Source organism: Nilaparvata lugens, chromosome 10 (genome assembly GCF_014356525.2).
Source record: "Nilaparvata lugens isolate BPH chromosome 10, ASM1435652v1, whole genome shotgun sequence".
In the NCBI taxonomy this organism is placed as follows: domain Eukaryota; kingdom Metazoa; phylum Arthropoda; class Insecta; order Hemiptera; family Delphacidae; genus Nilaparvata; species Nilaparvata lugens.
In genome coordinates this window covers 13,539,645-13,562,281 of record NC_052513.1, presented here as the reverse complement: position 1 = coordinate 13,562,281, position 22,637 = coordinate 13,539,645, and the positions used below count along the sequence as shown (strand labels likewise).

Here is a 22,637-nt window from a genome sequence, read left to right as displayed (position 1 = left end):
AGAAGAGAAAGTGAAGAGGAATTGGGAGATTGTGTGGAGAAAGGAAATTTTTCGGAAAGGAGAGGGTTGAATGTTGGCTGCTAGTGAGAGCGAAATGACGTCACGGACATTCTCTTTGTTACGTTCAGTATGTGAGTGGCCAAACACATTCTGACCGCTGGGGGCGGCGGTAGATTCCCCCCCCGCCAGGCAACTATATTTCCTTCCGTCTACTTCTCCTACCCCCTCCTTCTCATCCTCCTCCTACTTCTCTTCTTTCTCCAACTCTTCTCCTCCTCCTTCTCTTCCTTCTCGATCTCTTCCTCCTCCTCCTCATCATTTTCTTATTACTCCTTCTCCTCCTCCTCATCATTTTCTTATTACTCCTTCTCCTCCTTCTCATCATTTTCTTATTACTCCTTCTCCTCCTTTTCATACTCTTCATTCTCCTCCTCTTCCCACTCCACCACTTCCTCGTCCTCACCTTCCTCCTCCAAATATTTCTTCTCCTGCTCCTCATTCTCTTATTACTCCTTCTCCTCCTCCTCTTTCTCATACTCTTCTTTCTCCTCCTCCTCTTCCACCTCCTCCTCCTTCTCCTCCTCCTTTTTCACCTCTTCATCTTCCTCCTCCTCCTATTATTCCTTCTCCTACTCCTCATCCTCTCATTACTCCTCTTCATCCTCCTACTCCTTCTTATCATCATCATTATCACAATCATTTCTTCATCATCATCCTCCCACTCCTCCTTTCCCTTCTTCTCTTACTACACCTCCTCATCATCACCCTATTCCTCTTGCTGTTCCTCTTCCATTCCTTCATTGGGGACGAATGCAAATCATCATTATTTTCCGGATTTCTCAAGTTCAAGAACTATCTATCTACTTTATTATTATAGTTGTACCACATAACCCTCAATTTCATCCTTCATTTTTATGATTACATTTACTTGTTACGGTTTCTTATCACATTCTTATTCTTCCTCTCTTATTGCTCCTTTCATTCTCATCCCTATTTCTCTTCTACTTCTCTGTACATTTCCTCCTCGTCATTCCATCTACATAAGACATCTACAAAGGCAAATGCGGATGTATGTCCGTCTGGCGAAGGGCTAGTGCAATGGAGACTAATAAAACACGAAAATGTAGACGAGAAGAAGCTCGAATGAAGTAGGATGAACAGGAAAAGAGAGATCGGTGTAAGTGCGGTGAAAGGAAGAGTGAGAAAGAGGAAGAGGAACAAGAAAATAAGATAGAAGAAGTAAGAGAATGTGGTGAAGGAGGATGAAGATGAAGAATGGATCGGAAGTAGGACAGAAGACACATCGAATGAAAGGAAATGAGTGGCAGGCGAATGGATAGAAGAGGAAAGAAAGAGACAGGGTTGTGAAGTGAGGATGTAAAGAAATACAGCGAAAAAAGGAAAGATTGTCCGGCGTAGGGAGATAAGAAAGTGGGAAGAAAAAGAGAGAGAGTGAGAGTGAGTGAAAGCGGGGACGACGAACAGGAAGAAGATGAGAGAGAATGTGAGGAAAGACAGTATGGCGAAGGGGTAGTAGGAGAAAGAGAGAGACAAAAGAAGACGATCAGGAAGAGGAAAAGAGAGAACGTGTCAAAAGGGGTTGTCACTTCCCCCGCTCGACTTCCAGTGACCAATCAGGTGAAGGGATGATTTCGCAAACTGGCAACAGTGTCACTATAATATGCAACGTTCCCTCATCTTCGGTTAGTCGTGATTCAGAATTCAGATCTCAATCATCCCTCTGCACTGATTTCGACGACATCTCTGGCCGACTTCCGAAAATATTCGATCACTTCCGAAGATATCCGAAGACGACTCCAATTGACGTGTCATGGAGGGATCCAGTGAGAAATCGGCCAAGTAAGTTTTCAATTTACTCTATTTTTTCTAAATTTCACTGTTTTTAGGGAAAATGTTTCTTGTCGCATCGTAACCAATCTATCTGGATTGATCGAAAAATCCACAATTTGAGTGTACAGATTGTTCCCCTTGTAGAGAAGTTTGAATAATTATTTCAATTTACTCTAGAAACTAAAAAATTTCTGAATCCACTGTTTAGGAAAATGTTTTTGTCGCGTCGTAACTGATATGAAGTTTAGTGTTTTTCCGAAAATTCACAATAGATTGAGTCTAAAGCTGCGTTTATGCAGCTAATGTGTTCTAATTATGTTCTGATGCTATCTTTTCTCAATGGTTTTAGTTTCTCATACCTGAAAAATTGTTTTGATTCTCTTCAGGAACAGTACGCCTTACTCTAAAATGATGATGGTCATTTGGTCATTTTGGAGCTGGGACCTGCAAATGCAGGCGGAAGCTCTGGTGAAAATTTTTTGCGGACTTTGTCCGGTGATGGCCAGACTTCTGTGCGCCATAGTTGTGCAGACTCTGCAGGAAACGATCAACCCCAAAATTGAGAAACAAGAAAATGATGCCAATAACCCAGGTACATGTCATTTACAGTATTTCTGTTCTTAAATAATATTCGTAGGCCTATATATAATTTCTTGTTCTGTTCTGAATTGCAACTTTAATTTGTCAGTTAGTTTCAAGAAACTTCCAGACAATTGATTTTATTATATTGCATAATATTATATTTCAATATTCGTGTATAAGTCATTGTTCTGTTCTGAATTACAACTTTAATTTGCCAGTTAGTTTCAAGAACTTTCAGAAAATCAATATCATTATATTGGCGTATACAGTTTTCATATTCTAGATTTCCACTTAAAGTTTCTTGGAGTTAATTTCGAGAATCATTCAGAAAATTTATTTATATTTATTTATTTGAACATTACTAGTTTCAGCACTCATTTTTAAATAGAAAAGTGTAAAGAGTTAATTAAAAAATTAAAATTTTTATATTAATTATTTTCTATAATAATTGAACAGTTCAAGTAGACATATTGAAGTATTTCATATTAACTAGGTATAGGCCTGTATTTTATAAAAGAAGGAACTGTCTCATTTAAGTACGGGATACAATAAAATACATATTTAATAAATAAGGATTTGAGGCATCATCACGTGTCTGAACTAGACTGAACTGATTAACTTTAAATAATGCATGAAGATTCACAATTTTCTAAGAATGAATATAGGTCTATTTTATTTCAATTATCATAATTATTTATTTCATCACCATCATATTTGATTAGGTACAACGTGTAATTTATAGATAGAAAATTTTATTAGAAATGTATTTTTAATCATATTTTTACAGTATAGCTTTCATTGGATTTTTAAAATAATAATATTATACAATAAGGTTCAGTGTATTATAACAGTAATTTATACTTTCAAATGTAGGTGCTTGTAAAAACTATTATATATTATGTTTTACTTTTGCAGACTTTGTAAGACAGCTATTTGACAGCCACGACATCGATTTGGAAAAGTTGTTCGAATATCTAGCTTTTCTGAAACCTTCAAATGTTGAAACGAAACATGTTTACATCTCCTTCCTGCCTGCAGTCTTCAGAAACTGCATTCAACAGTCCACTAAAATCGACCAGGCTAAAAACCTGCTTCAGGTGGTGTTAATCCACCCCTCTTTCAGGGACTCAAGAAGGTGAGTTTTCCAATTCAAATTCACTCTTATCATTCCACCATTCATCCACAAATTCATTCTATCATTCTCGTAAATTTTTTCTATAATTCAAATTCAAACTCATAGGTACTATACAGAGTGCCCCACGAAAGGTGTAACAGATTCCATGAAATTCTACATTTTCTACATGAAATTTGCAACAAACATTGCCCAGTGAAGGTTTCTCATATTCTATCTTCTACTGGAAAACTCAGCAGTCCATTAATGAATAATAGTCTCTTAATTACTATCAATTAGGGGCGCTACTCCTACTGGCGAACAAGTTCTCACTTATGCCAGTAGATTTCCACCAAGCTTATGCTATTTGAAGTGTTGAATAATGTTATGATAATCCTTAATTCATCAGTTTAATTGTGCATTATAACTCTTACTAGTTAGGAATAGAAGTATTAATGTTATCATTGTTCAATTTTATTTTTTAGTAATGAATGTTATTTATTTGAATTGATTGTGATAATTGCATTTTTTTTTATAGTTAAATGTTTGTACCTACTTTGTGGAAATAAATTTGAATTTGAATTTGAAAAATTTCATTTATTAATTTTTACAGATACTCACAGAATTTTTATAAATTCACTCTTAGTGGCTTAAACATTCTGGTTTAGCAAACATTAAGTATTTTTTATTGATTAATCATAGTTGTATTATTTTGTGGAATTTTTCTGTTTATTTGACTTTTTAGTTTAATGTAGTGTAATCAAATTGCTCAACTTCTAAAATCAGTAGGTATTAGTATTTCTTTCTCTCTCTTATCAACAGTTGAATTTCCAATATGGAAATCATATAATAGGAAAATCATTGTCAGAAAAATTCATTAATTTCACTGACTTTTTACCTTAATTTTGGTCATCTGGCTCAACTTTGAACGAGTCGACTGTGGTCAACATTGCTCACAGCTCTAAGCCAACTCGCTATTAAAAACTTTTGTTTACATCTGAAACAATTTTTTTCCTATTTTACATTTGAAACTTCATAAATTTCAACTTTCGCATGTCAAACTCATTTTCTTTTATAACCCTCAGCTCCACTCCAATTTTCATTTTATAAATTTTTACTTACCGTACCGTACTTTGATTTGTTTTATATTGTTTTATTTCAATTTCTGAAGACTTTTGGAGATGTTTTTCCTATATAGGCATTTACTAACTTTTTGTTCATATTGTTTTATAAATATCGGGGCACCGAGCTTCGCTTGTTATTTTTATTTATTGATAAACAGAACACAATTCTCTAAAATGATCGTGTTTATATTTCACAGCTGGCTATACGTCATCTTATGAATTTCAGTGATGCGTTATTTTGAATTTTTCACATACTCACTTTTTTACTATCCAAAACTGTTTCAGCCAAGGATGAATTATCCTTTTAATGTCGTTCAGAGAGTTTTCCCAAGGATGAGATCTAGTGCAATCGAATCTTTATAACATAAACCTACTATGTTCCAAATTTCGTGAAAATCCTTAGAGCCGTTTTCGAGATCCGTTAAACATAAATAACCAGATATAAATATAGCCAGATATAAAAATAGCCAGATATAAAAATAACCACATATATAAGTACAGAGATATAATAGGATTTCAATTTACAATTTTTAAAAATTTTTTCCCCTTACTTACCGTACTTTGATTTGTTTTATATTGTTTCATTTCAATTGTTCAAGACTTTTTGAGATTTTTTCCTATATAGAACTTTACTAACTTTTTGTTCATATTGTTTTTAATTTCAATTTACCTTTTTTTTAATTTTTCCCCTTTAGGGAGTTTGAGCATTTCAAATTTCAACTACTGTACAGTGGCAACGACACAAGAGAGACAGGTGAGATAATTTCTTATTGTTTTACTTTTTTAATTACTTTTACTTGTAATTAATTTTAATCACACAATTTCTAAATTTTAGTTGATGAATGATTTGTTCTCGATTTCAAATTTAATTTATGATTATATCAAGCTACTCTACTTATTTTTGAATCAAGAAGCTTTCTTTCTATTGACGCTAACTGGACTGAAAATGAATTTACATTTTTTTATTTGAATCATATTTCTTTATTAAAATCCAAATTTCTTTATCAATTGACTATCAAATTGGCTATCATATCGATTTCTTGAAATATTGTCGTAGTGTAGATATAAAAATGTAATAATATCTTTAACCATTGAAAAATTAATTAGGATGGCATTTATAAATACCTATTTCTATTATATTCGTCATTTCGTACATTCAAGTTATGTTTCATGTTTATTAATGCTCAGTGCATATGGTACCGTATTTAGTTTTTGTGTCTATATGGGTCTAATCCGACTCAGTTGACAAAATTTTCAAAATTCATAAAAAATCAAGTTATGGTATTGTTTCAAGTTATAGATTTGTCAACACTTTTTATTTACTGGTTTTCACAAACATTTAACTTCAATATAAGTTATATTTCTGCGTAATTTCAGTCTCAAATCAATAAATTCAGAAAATCAATAAATTCTAGTCTCAATAGGTTTCTAAATTATACTTTTGTGAATTTTTAGTCTTAAATTACTCGAATATGATGAGGTCTACGTAAAAACGGCAGTATTTGATTAACATTGGTGTTGCAATCCTTGTCTATCATTGAACAAAACAGATTACGCTATCCTTTTCTACCTTCGCAAAGTTGCCAGATCGGCCGGTTTCAACAATGTAGAAATATATAATTTATTAATCAACAAAATATTTTATCTCAATTATGAAAATCCATTATTTAATCATTGAAAAATATAGTTTCTTGACGAATAACATATAATTGAATATTTTGAACAAGAAAGAATTTCATAATTTTATCAGATGTACAGGCAGCAGCTATCTTCTTCTATAGAAGGCAGTGACAAGGCAGAGAATCTGCAACGTTGTTCTCTTATCTTTCTCCACTAAAATTATAACGTGGACCTTACTTTAGGTATCTAAACTATATTATTTTTGTGAATTTTTAGTTACGTAGGTGTCTCAATGCTTCAATTCAACTAATGTTTGTGCGCAATTTTTGCAACATTTTAATGTTCTTTTTCTATTTTTTTGCAGCCTCGGCATCAGTTCTACCCCCACCCATGTCGCCCATTCAAGAAAACGATGAAAGCAACCAAAAGAAATTGCTCAGTAAGCAATTATCACAAATTGAGGCAATTCTGAAGGTAAGAACATTTTCCCCCACTAATCTTCGAATATATTTCCAAACAATTACTGCATGATTACTATATTTCATTATTTTATCTCATCTTACGCTTCCCATCATCCTTCGCATTACCCACGCACAACGCACAATCAGCTCCCTAGAGCTCATTTGGTCATCACCCTCAGAGAAGAGGAAAAAACCTCCGAATATGTGTATTAGACCATACCTCATAACTTCCTTTCCATTCCCCTGGTTAATAACTGAAGGTCGCCACTCTTCTCCCATCATCATCCGTCCCATTACCCACGTACAAGTCTGTAGCTTATGTGGGCATCATCCTCAGCATAAAATGGAATATAAAAATTAGAAGAACTGATAACCTATAAGGTTTGTAGCTTTGAATAGGTTCCTTTTCCTAAGATCCCAAGCAGTCACTATTTGCCTATTTTGGAATTCACTAAATTAATATAACAGCATTTCCAATTGACTACAAAACTTTATCTTAATATCATTTATGGTAATGTATTTTAATTTTTGGGTAAAGCATATTAATTGGTGACATATCATTTTCAATTTTCATTTCTTCCATCATGATTACTCTCTTGAATTTCTTATGTAAAATATTTTTTCCTACTTCTTAAACACCATTCTAAACTGTATAAAGTTTATTAAATTGACTAGAAGTCTCATATTTGCTTGTACCTATATTACTTGTATCATATTTGCGGATTTGCTCGAAAAGATATTCTTTTTTGTACCAAGATCTACAGCATTCAGAGATAATAGAACATTTCCTATTATAAAACCAAATACCTACCACTTGCTTTCAAAATTAATAATTTTCAATTATGCTTCAACTATTTACAGATAAAATTATTGAAAATGGTGACATAAATAGAGATTCTTTACCAAAAAAGAAATGCATCCTAAGATTGAGATAATTTAATTTGATTTTCGCTACCAAGATTGAACTGTTTTTCATTAATTATGTATTTTAATGTAAGCCGTTTTGGGTGGGTGCACACCGTGACTTAATTTTGTATGGGTGGTAAACATTGTATGGTAAATATTTTTTGTGAATAAAAAAATATAAATATTCAACCAAACACAATATTGATCTATTTTTGTTTGTCTTTGATTCAACAAGTTTTCATGATGCATAACTGTGTTTAAATTTACATAAAAGTTGCAACCTACAGTAATATCGTATTTTTGACAGGATGAGAAACCCGAACAACGTAACTTGCTTGGGGCGGAGAAGGTGCAGAGAAGCAATGGCGCTTTCACCAAGAGACCACGCAACTTGAATCCATGGAATGATGGAGCTGTCAGGGAGGAACACACTCCTAAGAACAATAACAGTAAATCCGGAATGAAAGGTGACTGAATCTTGCAATATTCTATCTCAATCAGGTATTCTTCACTTTAACTTCATTTTCTTCGTTAATAACTTCTCTCAATTCACTAAAGAAAACTTATTTTAACTTTTTCAAATTTTCTCTCAATTCACTTCCCACTTCACTCAAGGCTGTGCAAAGACTGAAAAAACTTTCTACTGGTGATATTTCTGAAAGTTTTTCGATTTGTCAAGCTATCAAAATGAAAAAAAATTCTCAGGAAAACATTTTTTATCTCTATCATTACTTTTTGAGATATGAGCGCCTAAAGTTTAATTTTTTGGGACGGATCATTTCAAATTCGGTAAGAGATAACTCCATGAAATAAAGAGGATATTCCTATTTATACTAATTCTACTAATTTCTATCCTCTAATTCAGAAGATAAATTTTTCATGGTATAGTTGATTGAATAAAACAGAAATTTTCTGAAAAAAAAATCAATTTTTTAGAAAGTTATTCAATTTACTAAAAATTACCAGAAATAATTTTTAGTTGAGTTATTTTTGGTAAATTGAATAACTTTCTCAAAAATTTATTTTTTCAATTATTTTTTTTTCTTTCATTAAATCAAAAATACCATGAAGAATTTATCCTCTAAATTTCATTGTGTTATCTCTTGCCGAATTTGAAACTTCTGTCCCAAAAATTTAAACTTTTGCGCTCATATCTCAAAAAGTAATGATCGGAAAAAAATGTTTTCCTGAGAAAAAATTTTCATTTTGATAGCTTGATGATTATTTACGAATCGAATGGCATTATTTGATTAACATTGGTGTTGCTATCCTTGTCTATCATTCGATAAAACAGATAGCGCTAGGGTTTTCTAGCTCCGTAACGTTGTCTGATCGTTTTATTCAATGTAGAAATATTATTTATCAACAGAATATTGAATCTCAATTATGAAAATTTATTAAATCATTGGAAATTTTATGTTCTTGACGAATAAAATATTATTATTTTCAACAAGAATGAACGGTTGATATTACAATCATCAGCTACCCTAATCTCAATATTATGGAAATTAATCATTGAATCATTGATTCTTGACAAATAAAATAGGATTGATTTTTTTAACAAGAAAGGATATATAATATTACTTACATCGCATATAACTGAATCAGTTATCCTCTACAGTGTCAAGGACAACTAGTCGGCCAACTTGTTGGGCCACAAGTAGGACAACTAGTCGGCCAACTTGTTGGGCCACAAGTAGGACAACTAGTAGGATTGTTTCATCACTCACGCTCCAACATGTTCTACAACAAGTTGGACTACTTGTCTGATAGTGAATGCCCAAGTTTTTTCGACAATTCATGAATTCAATCTGAGCAAGCAAATAATCATTTATGTTTAAAAATAATCTTTAATAATAGAACGTTACAGAAATTTATGGCATTTTTTATTCATTTTTCGAACTGTTTATTTTTATATTGAGAAGCTTTAGAAAATGGATTTTCTATCCACATATAGCTTTCATGTGAGAATGATTAGTTTTAGACATAAAGAATCAAATCTGATATTTTAGATCTGTACAATTGGCTGAAGTTCCTGCGTCTGCATAAATACTTCATCCAATTCGAGAGGTTGAGCTACGAGGAGCTTCTGTCACTCGATGAGACCAACTTCGATATGCTGGTGCCGGGGGTTACACAGGGTGCCAAAAGGAAGTTCCTCATCACAATCGAAGGACTGAGACAGCGCTATCGGACACTTGTCAGCATTGATCAGGTACTTCTAGTTCAATAAAATTCATTTCATCTAATAATAATTACTAAACGAAAATCCAAATTGAATTCTGTAGATCACCCCGAAAGACTTCTGCTAATTTGTCAATATTTGCAGTAAAACAAATATTGCATTTAATTTGAGTTCTCGTTTTATAATTAATTAATTAATTAGCATTTGAATAAATGCAATATCTGTATGATAATTTTCAATGCAATAATTTGTATAGTGCAACACACAAACATCAATAATAAATACGTTGTTGGTTATCCATCATGTTTTCACTATTATTATTATTACTGCCGTATTTCATAAAACTTTTAAATGGAAAAAAACACACTCACATTCTTTGATGTGGCGGATTTTGATGCCACATCAAAGAATGTGAGTGTGTTTTTTTTCACTTGAAAGTTTTATGAAATACGATAGTAATAATAATAAATACATAAATTACAACAATTATTATCAAAACAGAACATTGGAAAAAATTAATAATCACAGAAGCAAGTTTATAACATCAACACAATAAAGAATATAACGAACAAAATAAATTATTCAGGATTGATAGCATCATCAGATAACGATTACATATAGCTACAAAGTACACTAAAAAATGGCACATTATTCATTAATAAAGTATTTTTATAGGGCTACTTGAATGTTCAATTATTATGGAAAAAATGTACTATAAATTTTATATCATTGTTGTTGATCACACTTGATACAAGAGCCTGTTAAAATTCAATACGGTAGTGATTAAAATTCCTGATGGCGTCGAGAACCAATAAGAGTAGCCTCTTGTCGAGAAAGCCTTCTTTGATTGGTTTCTGTGGTATTTAATCATGATTAAAATCAAACAGACTTTTGTGCAACCAGGTCTTAATTACAAGGAGAGGGAGTGATGGATTCACACTCAACAGTGACAGTGAATAGTGAAATTAATTTTCCACAAGTTATCTAATAAGACTCGTGGAAATTATAAATCTTGTGAATTATATTTTCGGTGTTCACTGTCCACTGTTGTTTGCGAATCCGGCCTAATAGTTAATTACTAAAGTGATAGATTAATGAAGTAATAGAAATAAATGTTGATTACTAAAGAATAGTTCATGACTGAAGTCAGCACCTAATTGACATTTGTTTGCTACCATTGTCTATCATTACACAAAGTAAGTCTCTATCCTTCTCTACCTCCTCACCGTTGCCAAATCTTTTGTAAGCTTTGGAAAAATACAATAAAAAACCAAGATATTTCATCTCAATCATAGAAATGTATTATCAAATCATTAAAAGATATATTTTCTTGGTGATTATAATATATTTGAGATGATTTATAATAAATTATTTTAATCGGGCTACTTTGATGTTAATAATAGAATTATAACAATGATTAATATTGTAGCAATGATGCATGTTTTTCTGGCCCGTATATTTTGTGAAATCACTCAGTTTTGAGTGAATATGGACTAAATTTCAGAAAAGTAAAAAATCATAACCCTATTTTGGACATTTAAAATTTGGGGGCCAACCCAATCAAAAACTCTCCAAAAACGCTGAATATTTTGTCTCGCCCTTTTACGTAATTTCAGAATATTTACAATCATATTGTATCACAATTTTCATTTGTTATTTCAGAATATCCAAATTTAAAATTGTTTGTTTAATCTAATTTATATTTTTAGATTACTGATTTGGTGTAGAAATTGAAATGGACATAACCCATGTATAATATGTGGACACTTTGAAACTAAATTAGGAAATTGAAAAAGTTTTGGGCAGTAGCCTGTTTTTTCTTTTCCGATCATTGTATTGTTTGTGATAACCTAATAATAATATTAATTGATTTATATCCTATTATATTAGGCGAGCAATTTCTGTATTTATATATATGGTTATTTTTATATCTGGCTTTTATATACCTGCTGGTTATCAAATCAAATCAAATCAAAATTGTTTATTGTCATTACAAAACAAATTGTATAACAAGGTCAAGTACATTTACAATTCATAACATTCTTCATTCATCAATACATGAATAAGTATGGTAACGTTTTGTAACACTAACAATAATAATAGTAATAACAAATCAACAATATAAAAACAGGACAACAACAATAATATTCTATATGTCTATAGATGTGTTATCAAGTGTCAAACATTCTACAAACTCATTAACACTATAGACACAAAGCTCACACAACATATCTTTTACACATTTTTTAAAACTGCTCATATTTAATTCTCTGACTTCCGTTGGCAACAAGTTATAAATTCTCTTACCAAATTCATAAAAACTGTTCAGAGTTAGTTGTAAGTTACATTGACTTCTATGCAACAATGTCTTCTGGCGTGTTCCATAATTGTGAATGTAATTATTTGTCTGCATTTCATGCATGTAACTTTTTACATACAACAGACACTCAAGAATAAAAAGAGATGGAACCGTTAGTATTCTTAGCTCTCTGATCAAAGGTTTACAATGAGTTCTACAGTGGACATTAAAAATAGCTCTCACAGCTCTTTTTTGTAAAATCATGAGCTTTTTCATTTCAGACGAGTATCCCCAAACCACTATGCCATATGACAAATGACTTTGAATGTGTGCATAGTAAATTGACAGCAATACATCAACATTGACAAAAGGTCTAAATTTCCTGATGAGAAATACATCCCTAGCAACTTTTTTACTTATATTTTCAATGTGTATGCCCCATTTCATGTTTGACTCTAACGTCACACCCAAAAACTTCACCTCCCCATTTTCTGAATAATTAGCCAAGGAAAAATTCATCGTTTGGGTTTTGTTGCTGTTCAGACTAAGTGAGTTGGCTGCTGTCTAGTCTTTTATAACAGTATTTGCATCATTTATAAAACGTTCACCCATTAAAATAAACCGATTGGTACCTCCCTGACAAATATTCTTTAAAAAGTTGTAATGCAAACCGATCAAAGCCATAGTATTTCAATTTATATAACAATATATCATGGGATATTGTGTCGAATGCTCTACTCATATCATACCAGCTCCCCATGACCTTTTCTCTACTATCTAAAGCATCCACACAAGCTTTCACAAAATTACGAATTGCAGTATTGGTTCCTCTTTTGGATCTGAAACCATATTCTTTATCTGAAAAGAGCTGTTCACCCTCAAAATATTTAACTAATCGAGTATTCAGCAATATTTCAAAAACCTTAGCAATAATTGGTATGATTGACACTGGTCGATAGTTACTACAATCAGATTTAGTACCTCTCTTATACAGTGGAATAACTTTTGACAATTTCAAGCACACAGGAATTACACCCTCTTTCACACATTGATTGAATAAATATGACAATACCTCCACTATATAAGGTGCAGCAAGTTTTAAAAGAGCAGAATTCAAACAATACACATCCAAACTCATACTATTACTGAGAGAAAAAATGGCGTTATAGACCTCTTCAACACTGAAATGGCCAACTGAGAATACAGAGTTGATATTATTCTGTCTAGCATGAACAAATTTATTCAAATAATATGGCATATCATGTCTTGATTGTTGGATATTTTGTTTTGTTGACTCTACATTATCAAGGAAGCATTATTAAATTTATCACTTGTGAGATCAGTTACCTGTGGTACCGATGTTCTATCGTTAACATTCAAATTCTCTTTTATAACTGACCAAATAGCATGTGATTTATTTTTAGTCTGCAATACTTTATTACAATAATACTCACGCTTAGCATGAAATACCATGTATTTATACCTGGATCTCAATATCTTATACAATTCACAATGGTAAGCCAGACCCGTGTACTTGTGAAGACTATACATATTCAAACATTCCTCTTTGAGAGCTGATAAATTATCAGTGTACCATCTAGACTTTGGGTTTTCTTCAATTTGGAGGACTTGACCGTTTTTAGAGGAAAAACTGTATCAACTATACTTAGGAATTTGTTCAAAAATTACTCAAATTCTCACTAATATTGCCTGTTGCATATACATCCAACCAATTAACTTTGCTCAGTAGAAGAGTGAAATACTTTTTATTACAACTATTATTAATCGGACGAATGATTCGAGAAACATTATCACTCTGCTTCAAGTCATTTCCACCAGACAACGTGAATAAGCCAAGCAATGAGTGATGATCTGATACTAAGGTCGGTATAACAGACACAGACTTAATTCTATCTTTATGTATGGAAGTAGCCATATTGTCTATACATGTTCCTCTGTCAATACATATCCTGCTTGGTCTTGTCACATCAAACACAGTTAAATTAAGATTGAAGCTATTTAATAAGTTGACAAAAATAGATCTATGTACATCATTCATCAGTAAATCAACATTAAAATCTCCATTGAGAATAATGGATGCATTTGACTTATTTTTCTGTGATACTACATTCAAAACAACGTGAAGCGTCTCAATGAAATAATCAAAATTACACCTATCTGATACTCTATACACCTCAAGACAAATCACATTCCATTTCGAAACAAGAACCCCAGAAACTTCACATATACTGGCAATTGACATTTCCTTCAAGTAAGTAAGCTCACAGTATTCTAGATCATCTCTTACATAAATAGCCGTACCACCCCTCCGTTCTATAGGTCTACTGTATGCACTAGCTAATCTATAGCCAGTCAAACCAATCTCAATTATCTCACAAGCTTTCAACCAGTGTTCACAAATACCTAAAACGCTGACATTATGCTCTCTAATCAAATCACCCAACTCATCAGTTTTGTTCATGACACCCTGCACATTCCAATGAAACATTGCAAAATCAGACTGCAAAACCTGTGATTCCGGGTCTGCCTGTTCCGCATCACCAACAATGTTTTGGGATTCAGAGCACGACAATCCTACAGAACTCGATCCACTCCTAAAAAAGAGTTAGTGTAATAGTTGAGGGGGATTGAGTCAGATGTTTTTTCTTCTTGAGCTAGCTCACACACCACGTCCATGATCCTGTCACTCACGTATCTTCTCCCCAAAGAATTCAAATGGAAGCCCTGCGATGTGTGGAATCTCCTACCCAAGTTGCTGATATCCACGAAAGTGACATTTCTAAAACGTTTACACAAGTTTGAGTTTTCCTTGTTTGCCCTCCGAATTTCCTTGTTGACTACAGACCATCGTGGAAGATCATGCCTGTGAGGCACAGAAAACACAATCACTTTGCCAGCTCTCCGGTCTTGCAGATCACGCAGTTTACTTCTCAGAGCAGAATGCAGCTCTTCTCTCTCATTGCAGGCTAAGTCATTTGAGCCAGCCAAGTAGACATTTACATCGTTGTCGTTCAGTTGACCAGACTCCTCCACAGCATCCCTGAAGCGAGCTCCTGGTTTGATCATGGCCGTGAAGTTATTATTGTCACCCTTGTAGCTCCTGTGAACATCCCTGCCTTGGCTGTCAGCATATAAACGAACGTTACACGACATCTTTCTTCGTGATTGCTTTACAGCAGAAGGTGTTGAATTTTCTTTTTGAATACTAGTTTGCTTCCGAACATCTTCCCTGGCAGGTTGCATGTCATGCGAATCATTACTCTCGAATATGGAAAATCTGTTCTTAGTCGGTATTGTCAGGTTAGAGTCACACTTCTTTGGTTTGGCAGTGTGTTTGGGTAAAACAAACTCGGTCCCGGAATTAAAATTTGTCGATTTATTTGTGGAAGAAAGTTTCTCACAGTCAGTTCGGAGTAGATCGATTATTGTATCCTTGTCTTGTACTTCTTTTTTCAATACAAGCAGACTCATTTTAAACTCTTCAATTTCCATTTTCAAAGATTTGATTTCACCCTCCGCCACCTCTTCACATTGCAATGACTCCTCAAAATCAATTCGTCTCTTGTTCTTCTCTGACTCAATGGATTTTACTAATAATTTATTTTCTTCAAGTATATTAGCTACAGAAACCTGTAAGTCGTTGTTCACCTTAATAGCGGAATCATACTTATTGAGTAATGATGTGACTTCAGGCACCAAATCGATTATCACGTCACTCGAATATTTGCAACAAATCACAGAAAGGATACCGTGAATATTCACCGCAATCTCCGCTACTTCCTGGTGGATCAGGTCATTTTAATATTATTTAGACTTTGCTGTGCTGAATAATTCGCTTTCTCAAACTCGCTTCGCGTTCTAGTCATTTTTATTTCTTATAAGTCTTAGTGAAAAATGAGAATGGGAATTTAGAAAGGGCGTGGAAATGCCTAGAGAGCTATCAAGGCAGGAAGTGATAGGGTAACTCCTGTAAGAAGGAAAATGGATTAAGAATAGGAGTTTCACTAATATTAGAGCAGCCAATGATAATTATTATTATTATTTATGTTTAACGGATCTCGAAAACGGCTCTAACGATTTTCACGAAATTCAGAACATAGTAGGTTTATGATATAAAGATTGGATTGCACTAGGTCTCATCATTGAGAAAACTAGTTGAACGACATTGGAAGGATAATTCATCTTTCAAACACAAACAGGCTAAAACAGCTGTGGATAGTAAAAATGTGAGTACCGTATGTGAAAAACCAAAATATCGCATCACCGAAATTCATAAGATGACGTAGGGACACAGCCTATAACCAGCTGTGAAATATAAACACGATCATTTTAGAGAATTGTGTTTTGTTTATCAATAAATAAAAATAACGAGCGAAACTCGGTGCCCCGATATTTCCAATGAATTACCGTATTCGTAGTTCCAAAATATTATCATAACATAATTATTATTAATTATTTCAGAATATTGATAGTAAAATTCTAATTGATGTTTTTGTGATTTCAGACTATTGAGACCATGTCCGGAGATTGTCTATCTTCAGTGATGGACCAGCTGCAACTAATGATTTTTTCGCCCATGAAGCCTCCAACCGAAGCTTTAAAGAAGACGCCCGACGACATACCATACTTTTACTTCCACGTTCTCCGCAAAAGTAAACAAATTCTGAATTTCTATTATTTTTTTCTACTTGGATTTTGAAATTTGAATTTATTGCTGGGAAAGTTATCGGTATCCATAATCAATTCTTCTTCTTCTTCTTTTTCTTCTTCTTCTTCTTCTTCTTCTTCTTCTTCTTCTTCTTCTAGTAAAAAATCGTAACATGGTGGCGCGTCTAAAGGAAGCAGAGGAGGTAGCGGAGAATGTGGAGAATATTTTATGTCATATTGTGTCAGAGCATATATTTTATTGGATCGGAGAAGTTAGGGTAGAAGGTGGAAGGAAACTGAGACACCGTACTGTACATGCTTCATTTAAATAACGCTCTCAGCCACCTTCTCTGATACACTCTACCTTCACCGCCCGCTTCACTAGAGTGAGATCCACGTTATAATGGCAGTGGAGAAAGATTACCAGCCCTATTACATGCAAAACCGTAGTTGGCCAAGTATTTTCCTACTTCATTTCATTTCAACACACCCCACCATGAAGCTTGTTTTCAATATTTTTCGTTAAAAAATTGGAAATTTGTATCTCAATTTAATTTTCAATTTTTTCAAATTCAAATTTATTTCCACAAAATACAAACATTTCAACTATACATCCCAAATGCAATGAATTTCAATCAATTCAAATAAACAATATTCCTTGATCGTATATCTTGATTGTATTGCTTTTTTAATATTGATTTCCATTGTGTGTTCGTGTTGAATAAAGTTATTGATTGAATGAGTTATAATAATGGATCATAGTGATAATAATAAATTATTGTGATGCTAATTTATTACCATATGTAATGTAATATTAATTGTGGTATGTAATATTAATTATGGTATATAATATTAATTTCAGTTTTGCTACGCTTACTCGAAAACCGTTTGGGAGACGATGAATGCATCAAACGACTGAGGACCCTTATCTATCTGACTTTGAGGAACGAGGCATTTGCACCCTATACCCCTGCTTTGAACGCTATGAAGAGCCGCCTCTATGCAAACGAACCGTAAGTTTGAAACCGTTTATGTTCCAGATTTCACTGTTAACTTAAGGCGATGGTCCTAGGCCCGGTTGCACAAAAACCGGTTAAATTTTAATTGTGAATAAAAACGAGAACCAATCACAGAATGCTTCTTTTCAAAAAAGCCTTCTCTGATTGGTTCTTGTGAGATTAATCACGATTAAAATTCAACCGGCTGCTGTGCAACCGGGCGTCCGGGCCTGGCCTTATTTCCCACTAAGTTTGTTTTAATGGGCTTGAGTTGTCTAAAAACTATCAGTGGCGACTCCTCTTAAGGTTGCATAACCCCCAACAAACCAGGCAATAGAAAGAGAATCTCCTTGTTTAAAACGTCTTCATAACACCTCAATTTGATTGTCAAATTATTAAAAAATATTTTCTCAATTTCGACTAGATTCTTACAGCAGAAAGTTAGAACAGATAGTCCAACATTTAATTTAATTTAAAGATTTACCAGCTATCTCCAAGTTCTTCCGATCCGCATGTAATTTTGAAGACATGTCCCATATAGCTGGTCTGCTTTCAACTGCAAGAATGAACCTTTCTGTATCAAATTGTTCACTATTCATTACGATGACTTCAACAGAGAATTGTACCATAGATGAAGGATAAGTAAGTATATTATTCTTGTCTCTGATTGTACTGAACTTGGTTTGAATTGAAACTGAACTTGATGATTTTTTGGTGGCTGGTAGCTGATGGCTCTAGTGTGCAATGACAGATAATACTCAATGGTATGACGTGGTGTCACGACAGTCTGGTGGCTAACAAAATCGGCAGGTCGAGCCACCACATTCCTGGAAGCTCGGCCGGTGGCTGGTGGCTCTAGTGTGCAGTGACAGATAAGAGACAATGCTACCACGTGGTGGCGCTTCCGTGGTGGCCCAGTGTGCAAAGGGCCTAACGATACTATACCAACAATATCGACCCATGAAGACTGCATTTGTATCGATAGTCGATAGTATCATACTACAGACGACAGACCACATTGAAAAGTTTTGTTTGTTCTGATTCGAGGATATGTAAGTGATTGTTTAATACACGAAAACTATATTTATTCTTTTGAAAATTTATAGTATGATCTATTTAGTTTATTTCAATTGCAATTGAGAATGAAATTAAACTTGGAAAGTTTGAAAGACCTCTAGCTAAATCTTGAATATTCTACACAAGCTGTAAAATTGGGTTTTCATAAGAGCGTTCACAAGTGGCAGTTGAAAAATATATATTATTGTACTATTAAATTGTCTTTCAAAACTATAATTTAGACTGATAGATATAAAACAGTTTTGGGTTTTCTATTTCTATATAATATTGTATTGCTTGAATCTTGTAACTTATTCACTTCCTTGTTTGGTATCTCTTTACAGTGACTTGGAATTATGTTGAGAAAAAAATTAATATAATTCAAGTTCCATGTAATGACAATTCAATAATCCAAATTTATTGCTTTCTTATTTACTATGAAAGCTAGGATTGATATTTGCAACCTCCAAACTATATTTACACCAGCCGCCACTGGAACTATCATCATTTCCAAGCGAGTAATATTATTATTTCCAGGTTATGAAGAACAGCATGACTTGGGTTTATTCTCATCAGGTAACTGTTTAAATGAGCTTGAATCCACAAACTATTGTCATATTTTTAAATAAATGGATATTATTTTCAGGTTGAGAAACAGTACGACCGCCACCTACCTGAGAACCGTTTCGCAGCAAGGTGGCTTCCGGAACGCCTGGAAAAGAAACCCATTGTTGTCTGCGGCACCTGCCACACTCACTCGTCCTCTGTTCATCCAGATCCCTGACCTGACACCACAACCCTCAGGCCTACAGGCTGCCGAATTCGAGCGAATCAACCACCCTCAGTACGAGTCTCAGGCAGTGGATGACGTCCCACTAACTCATGAGGTTAGTCTGATAAATTGAATTAAAATACTTATATTACTATGCTATTATTAGGGTGAGATCACACATTGGATTCGTATGCAAGTGCACGTCGAATCATACATGAGCTGGAAAACAGAATCTGCAAAGTGCCATTCAAACATGTAGGACTTGCATGTAGCTGCTCACACTGAACGCAACTATAGTGAGGTCAACATTATAATGACAGTGTGATTAGCAATGGTATTGCTATCCTTGTCTATCATTCAACAAAGCGGATAGCACTATATCTCTTTCTCGCTTCGCTCTGTCACCAGATCGTCTTTTAACAATGTAGAATTAATAATAATTAATTAACAAAATATTTCTTCTTAATTATGTAAATTAATTATGAAATTATTGAAAAATATAATTTATTGCTCAATAAAATAAAATTGATTATTTTAAACGAGAATGAACCATTAAAATTACATCAATAAAACAGCTACCGTCTATAGAAGGCATTGACAAAACAGGATCGGCAACGTTGTTCTGCTATCTTTCTCGACTGCCATTATAACGTGGACCTCACTATAGCAAGTTCAAGCATTCTGAGTGTTCCTATTGCTCTTTCCAGATTTTCAATCTCATCTTCACGCTTGTATATTGGTCATGCATAACCAAGCGTGCACTTGCACACATATGCATCAAATGTGGTCACTTTTTACGTTGATAATTATTATACTGTTAATGAAATATTTCAATTGGAATAATATATTCAATTTTTTCTGATAGTTTGGAAAAGTAAAATCAAATCTTCTCATTCGTGAAAATAGACAATAAGCATTAACTCAAACCCTGAGAAAAAACAGTTGTCTTTTTTAAATAGTTTGAAATTGCGATAACGTTTTCAATGTTATTTGTAGGACAATTCAGTGTAATCATCACCTTCTCACAAGTGGAACCTCTCCATAATAATTGAGATGGATAATATTCAATTGTCAATTCCACTATATTTTATATAGAACACTGTTATGTTTGTTTTAATATGCTATATTATGGTATATTTATTGTGTTCAATATTAATAGGGAAAATGACAATAATATCAACGATAAAATTTCTATTCTCATTGATTAGCCTCCATGATGATCAGTAATGAGGATAGAAAATGGATACAGTGCATGATTTTCTGAAATCTGTCTCTATCTATAATTGTGATTGGTAACATGTCATGTTGTTGAACTTTTATAAATCGTTACTTTTCCAACACGATATCAAGAAATTCACTTTAATAGTGTAACATTTTTCTAATTGTTAGATTTTTCCAAATGTGTCATCTACATCTACATCTGTAGATATACATCTACATACTAAAATGTAGCAGAGCCCTAATTTTTCCAACTGTCCCTCTCTGTTATTCGTCATTGTAGACACAATGTTTTCAAGTTTTTTTCCAATTAAAATCGTATTTTCTGTCTATTTCTTTACAATTGATGTTAAATATAAGCTTAATTAATGATGCAAAAAAAATGTCTCATGGTACAGGAGTCGAGCAGTGACACACTGTGGCGGGCCGTTGGCTCAGGCGTGCGCAGTCAGCAAAACTCAACCTCTTCATCGGGATTCTCAAGCATGCGCAGTCAGCTAAACTCCACTTCGTCGTCCGGCATGCGCAGTCAGCAAAATTCAACTTCGTCGTCGTTCGGTGTCGATTCGTTCTGGTCCCGCTCTCCACCGGACGAACGGACGGCAACAACGTTCGCCTATGTCGGTCGCAGCTACAGTGCGGGAGCCGTTGACCTCCGTGCGGAAGCGGGAGCCGGAACGGCAGCCGGCTACGGAGCTACTGCGTCCGCTCAGCAGAGAACTCGTGGACAGTCATGGAGTGCCGGAGGTAAGCTAACGACATTTTCTATGAATTAGTAATAATATCGGGGCCCGAGCTTCGCTCTGGAGTGCAAAAGCATACAAAATTTATTACGAAAGAAGAAATTATAATAACATTCATAGTTCATACAGTAATGTTCTATCTAATCACAGTAAATTGAGTTTAATTCCCAGAGGAATGCAAAAATTTCCCTCACAAAGGCTCGGTTGCACAAAAGCTGGTTAGGGATGAGACCTAGTGCAATCGAATTTTTATATTATAAACCTACTATGTTCTGATTTTCGTGAAAATCGTTCAAGCCGTTTTCGAGATCCGGTGAAATACAGACTTAAACAGAAATTGCTCGTTTAATAGTATAGGATTTTTCTTCTTCTTCTTCTTCTTCTTCTTCTTCTTCTTCTTCTTCTTCTTCTTCTTATTCTTATTCTTATTCTTATTCTTCTTCTTCAGTTTTCAAAAATAATTCTCATCTTTTAGTTTCTTACACTAGTTTCTAGTCCAAAATATTCCAATTCAACTATCTGTGATTAATGAGAATGTATGAATGAATAATTGACCTAGCACATGGTGTTATCTAGTGGCCGAATCCAAAAACAGTCACTTGGAAATGTCGACCAATCAGGAATGAGTAGGGAAGAGTTTGGAGCCGTGTCCTAGTTGGTGTCATTTCAATTCTTGAAATGGCTGTTATCAATATAAAAATTAACACATCAAGAGTTTAAGGTTCTGAATTCAGTTGGTTTATTGTAATTCTCTCCTGGAATTTAATATTATTTCTTCAGTCTACTAAATAACTGATAGTGGGCTACATAGGCCTTTTGAGTTATTTTTCTTCTTTTTCGTATTCTTATTCTTCTCATTTTTTTCTATCAATCAGTTGCACAGAAGTTTATTTTCAATCATGGTTTAATGCCACGAGAACCAATAACATAAGCATTCTTCTAAAAAAAACCTTCTCTGGTTGGTTCTCGTGGCATTTAATCATAATTCAAATTTAACAGGCTTTTGTGCAACCAGGCCTCAGGCTTATGCCTATTCATTGTTC

General features: G+C 33.8%; 1 protein-coding gene across 1 annotated transcript in view; it reads left to right on the top strand.

Moving 5' to 3' along the window:
• Positions 1-1,728: 1,728 nt before the first annotated feature.
• Positions 1,729-22,637, top strand: part of LOC120353280 (protein Smaug homolog 2-like) — a 29,385-nt gene continuing 8,476 nt past the window's right edge. The window contains exons 1-11 of the mRNA XM_039436362.1: positions 1,729-1,860; positions 2,238-2,443; positions 3,349-3,568; positions 5,364-5,422; positions 6,653-6,762; positions 7,963-8,122; positions 9,668-9,870; positions 16,665-16,812; positions 17,670-17,820; positions 19,508-19,748; positions 21,250-21,598. Of these exons, the coding sequence (XP_039292296.1) occupies positions 1,832-1,860; positions 2,238-2,443; positions 3,349-3,568; positions 5,364-5,422; positions 6,653-6,762; positions 7,963-8,122; positions 9,668-9,870; positions 16,665-16,812; positions 17,670-17,820; positions 19,508-19,748; positions 21,250-21,598 (1,876 nt within the window). The 5' untranslated portion in view covers positions 1,729-1,831. The remainder of the gene's footprint in view (positions 1,861-2,237; positions 2,444-3,348; positions 3,569-5,363; positions 5,423-6,652; positions 6,763-7,962; positions 8,123-9,667; positions 9,871-16,664; positions 16,813-17,669; positions 17,821-19,507; positions 19,749-21,249; positions 21,599-22,637) is intronic.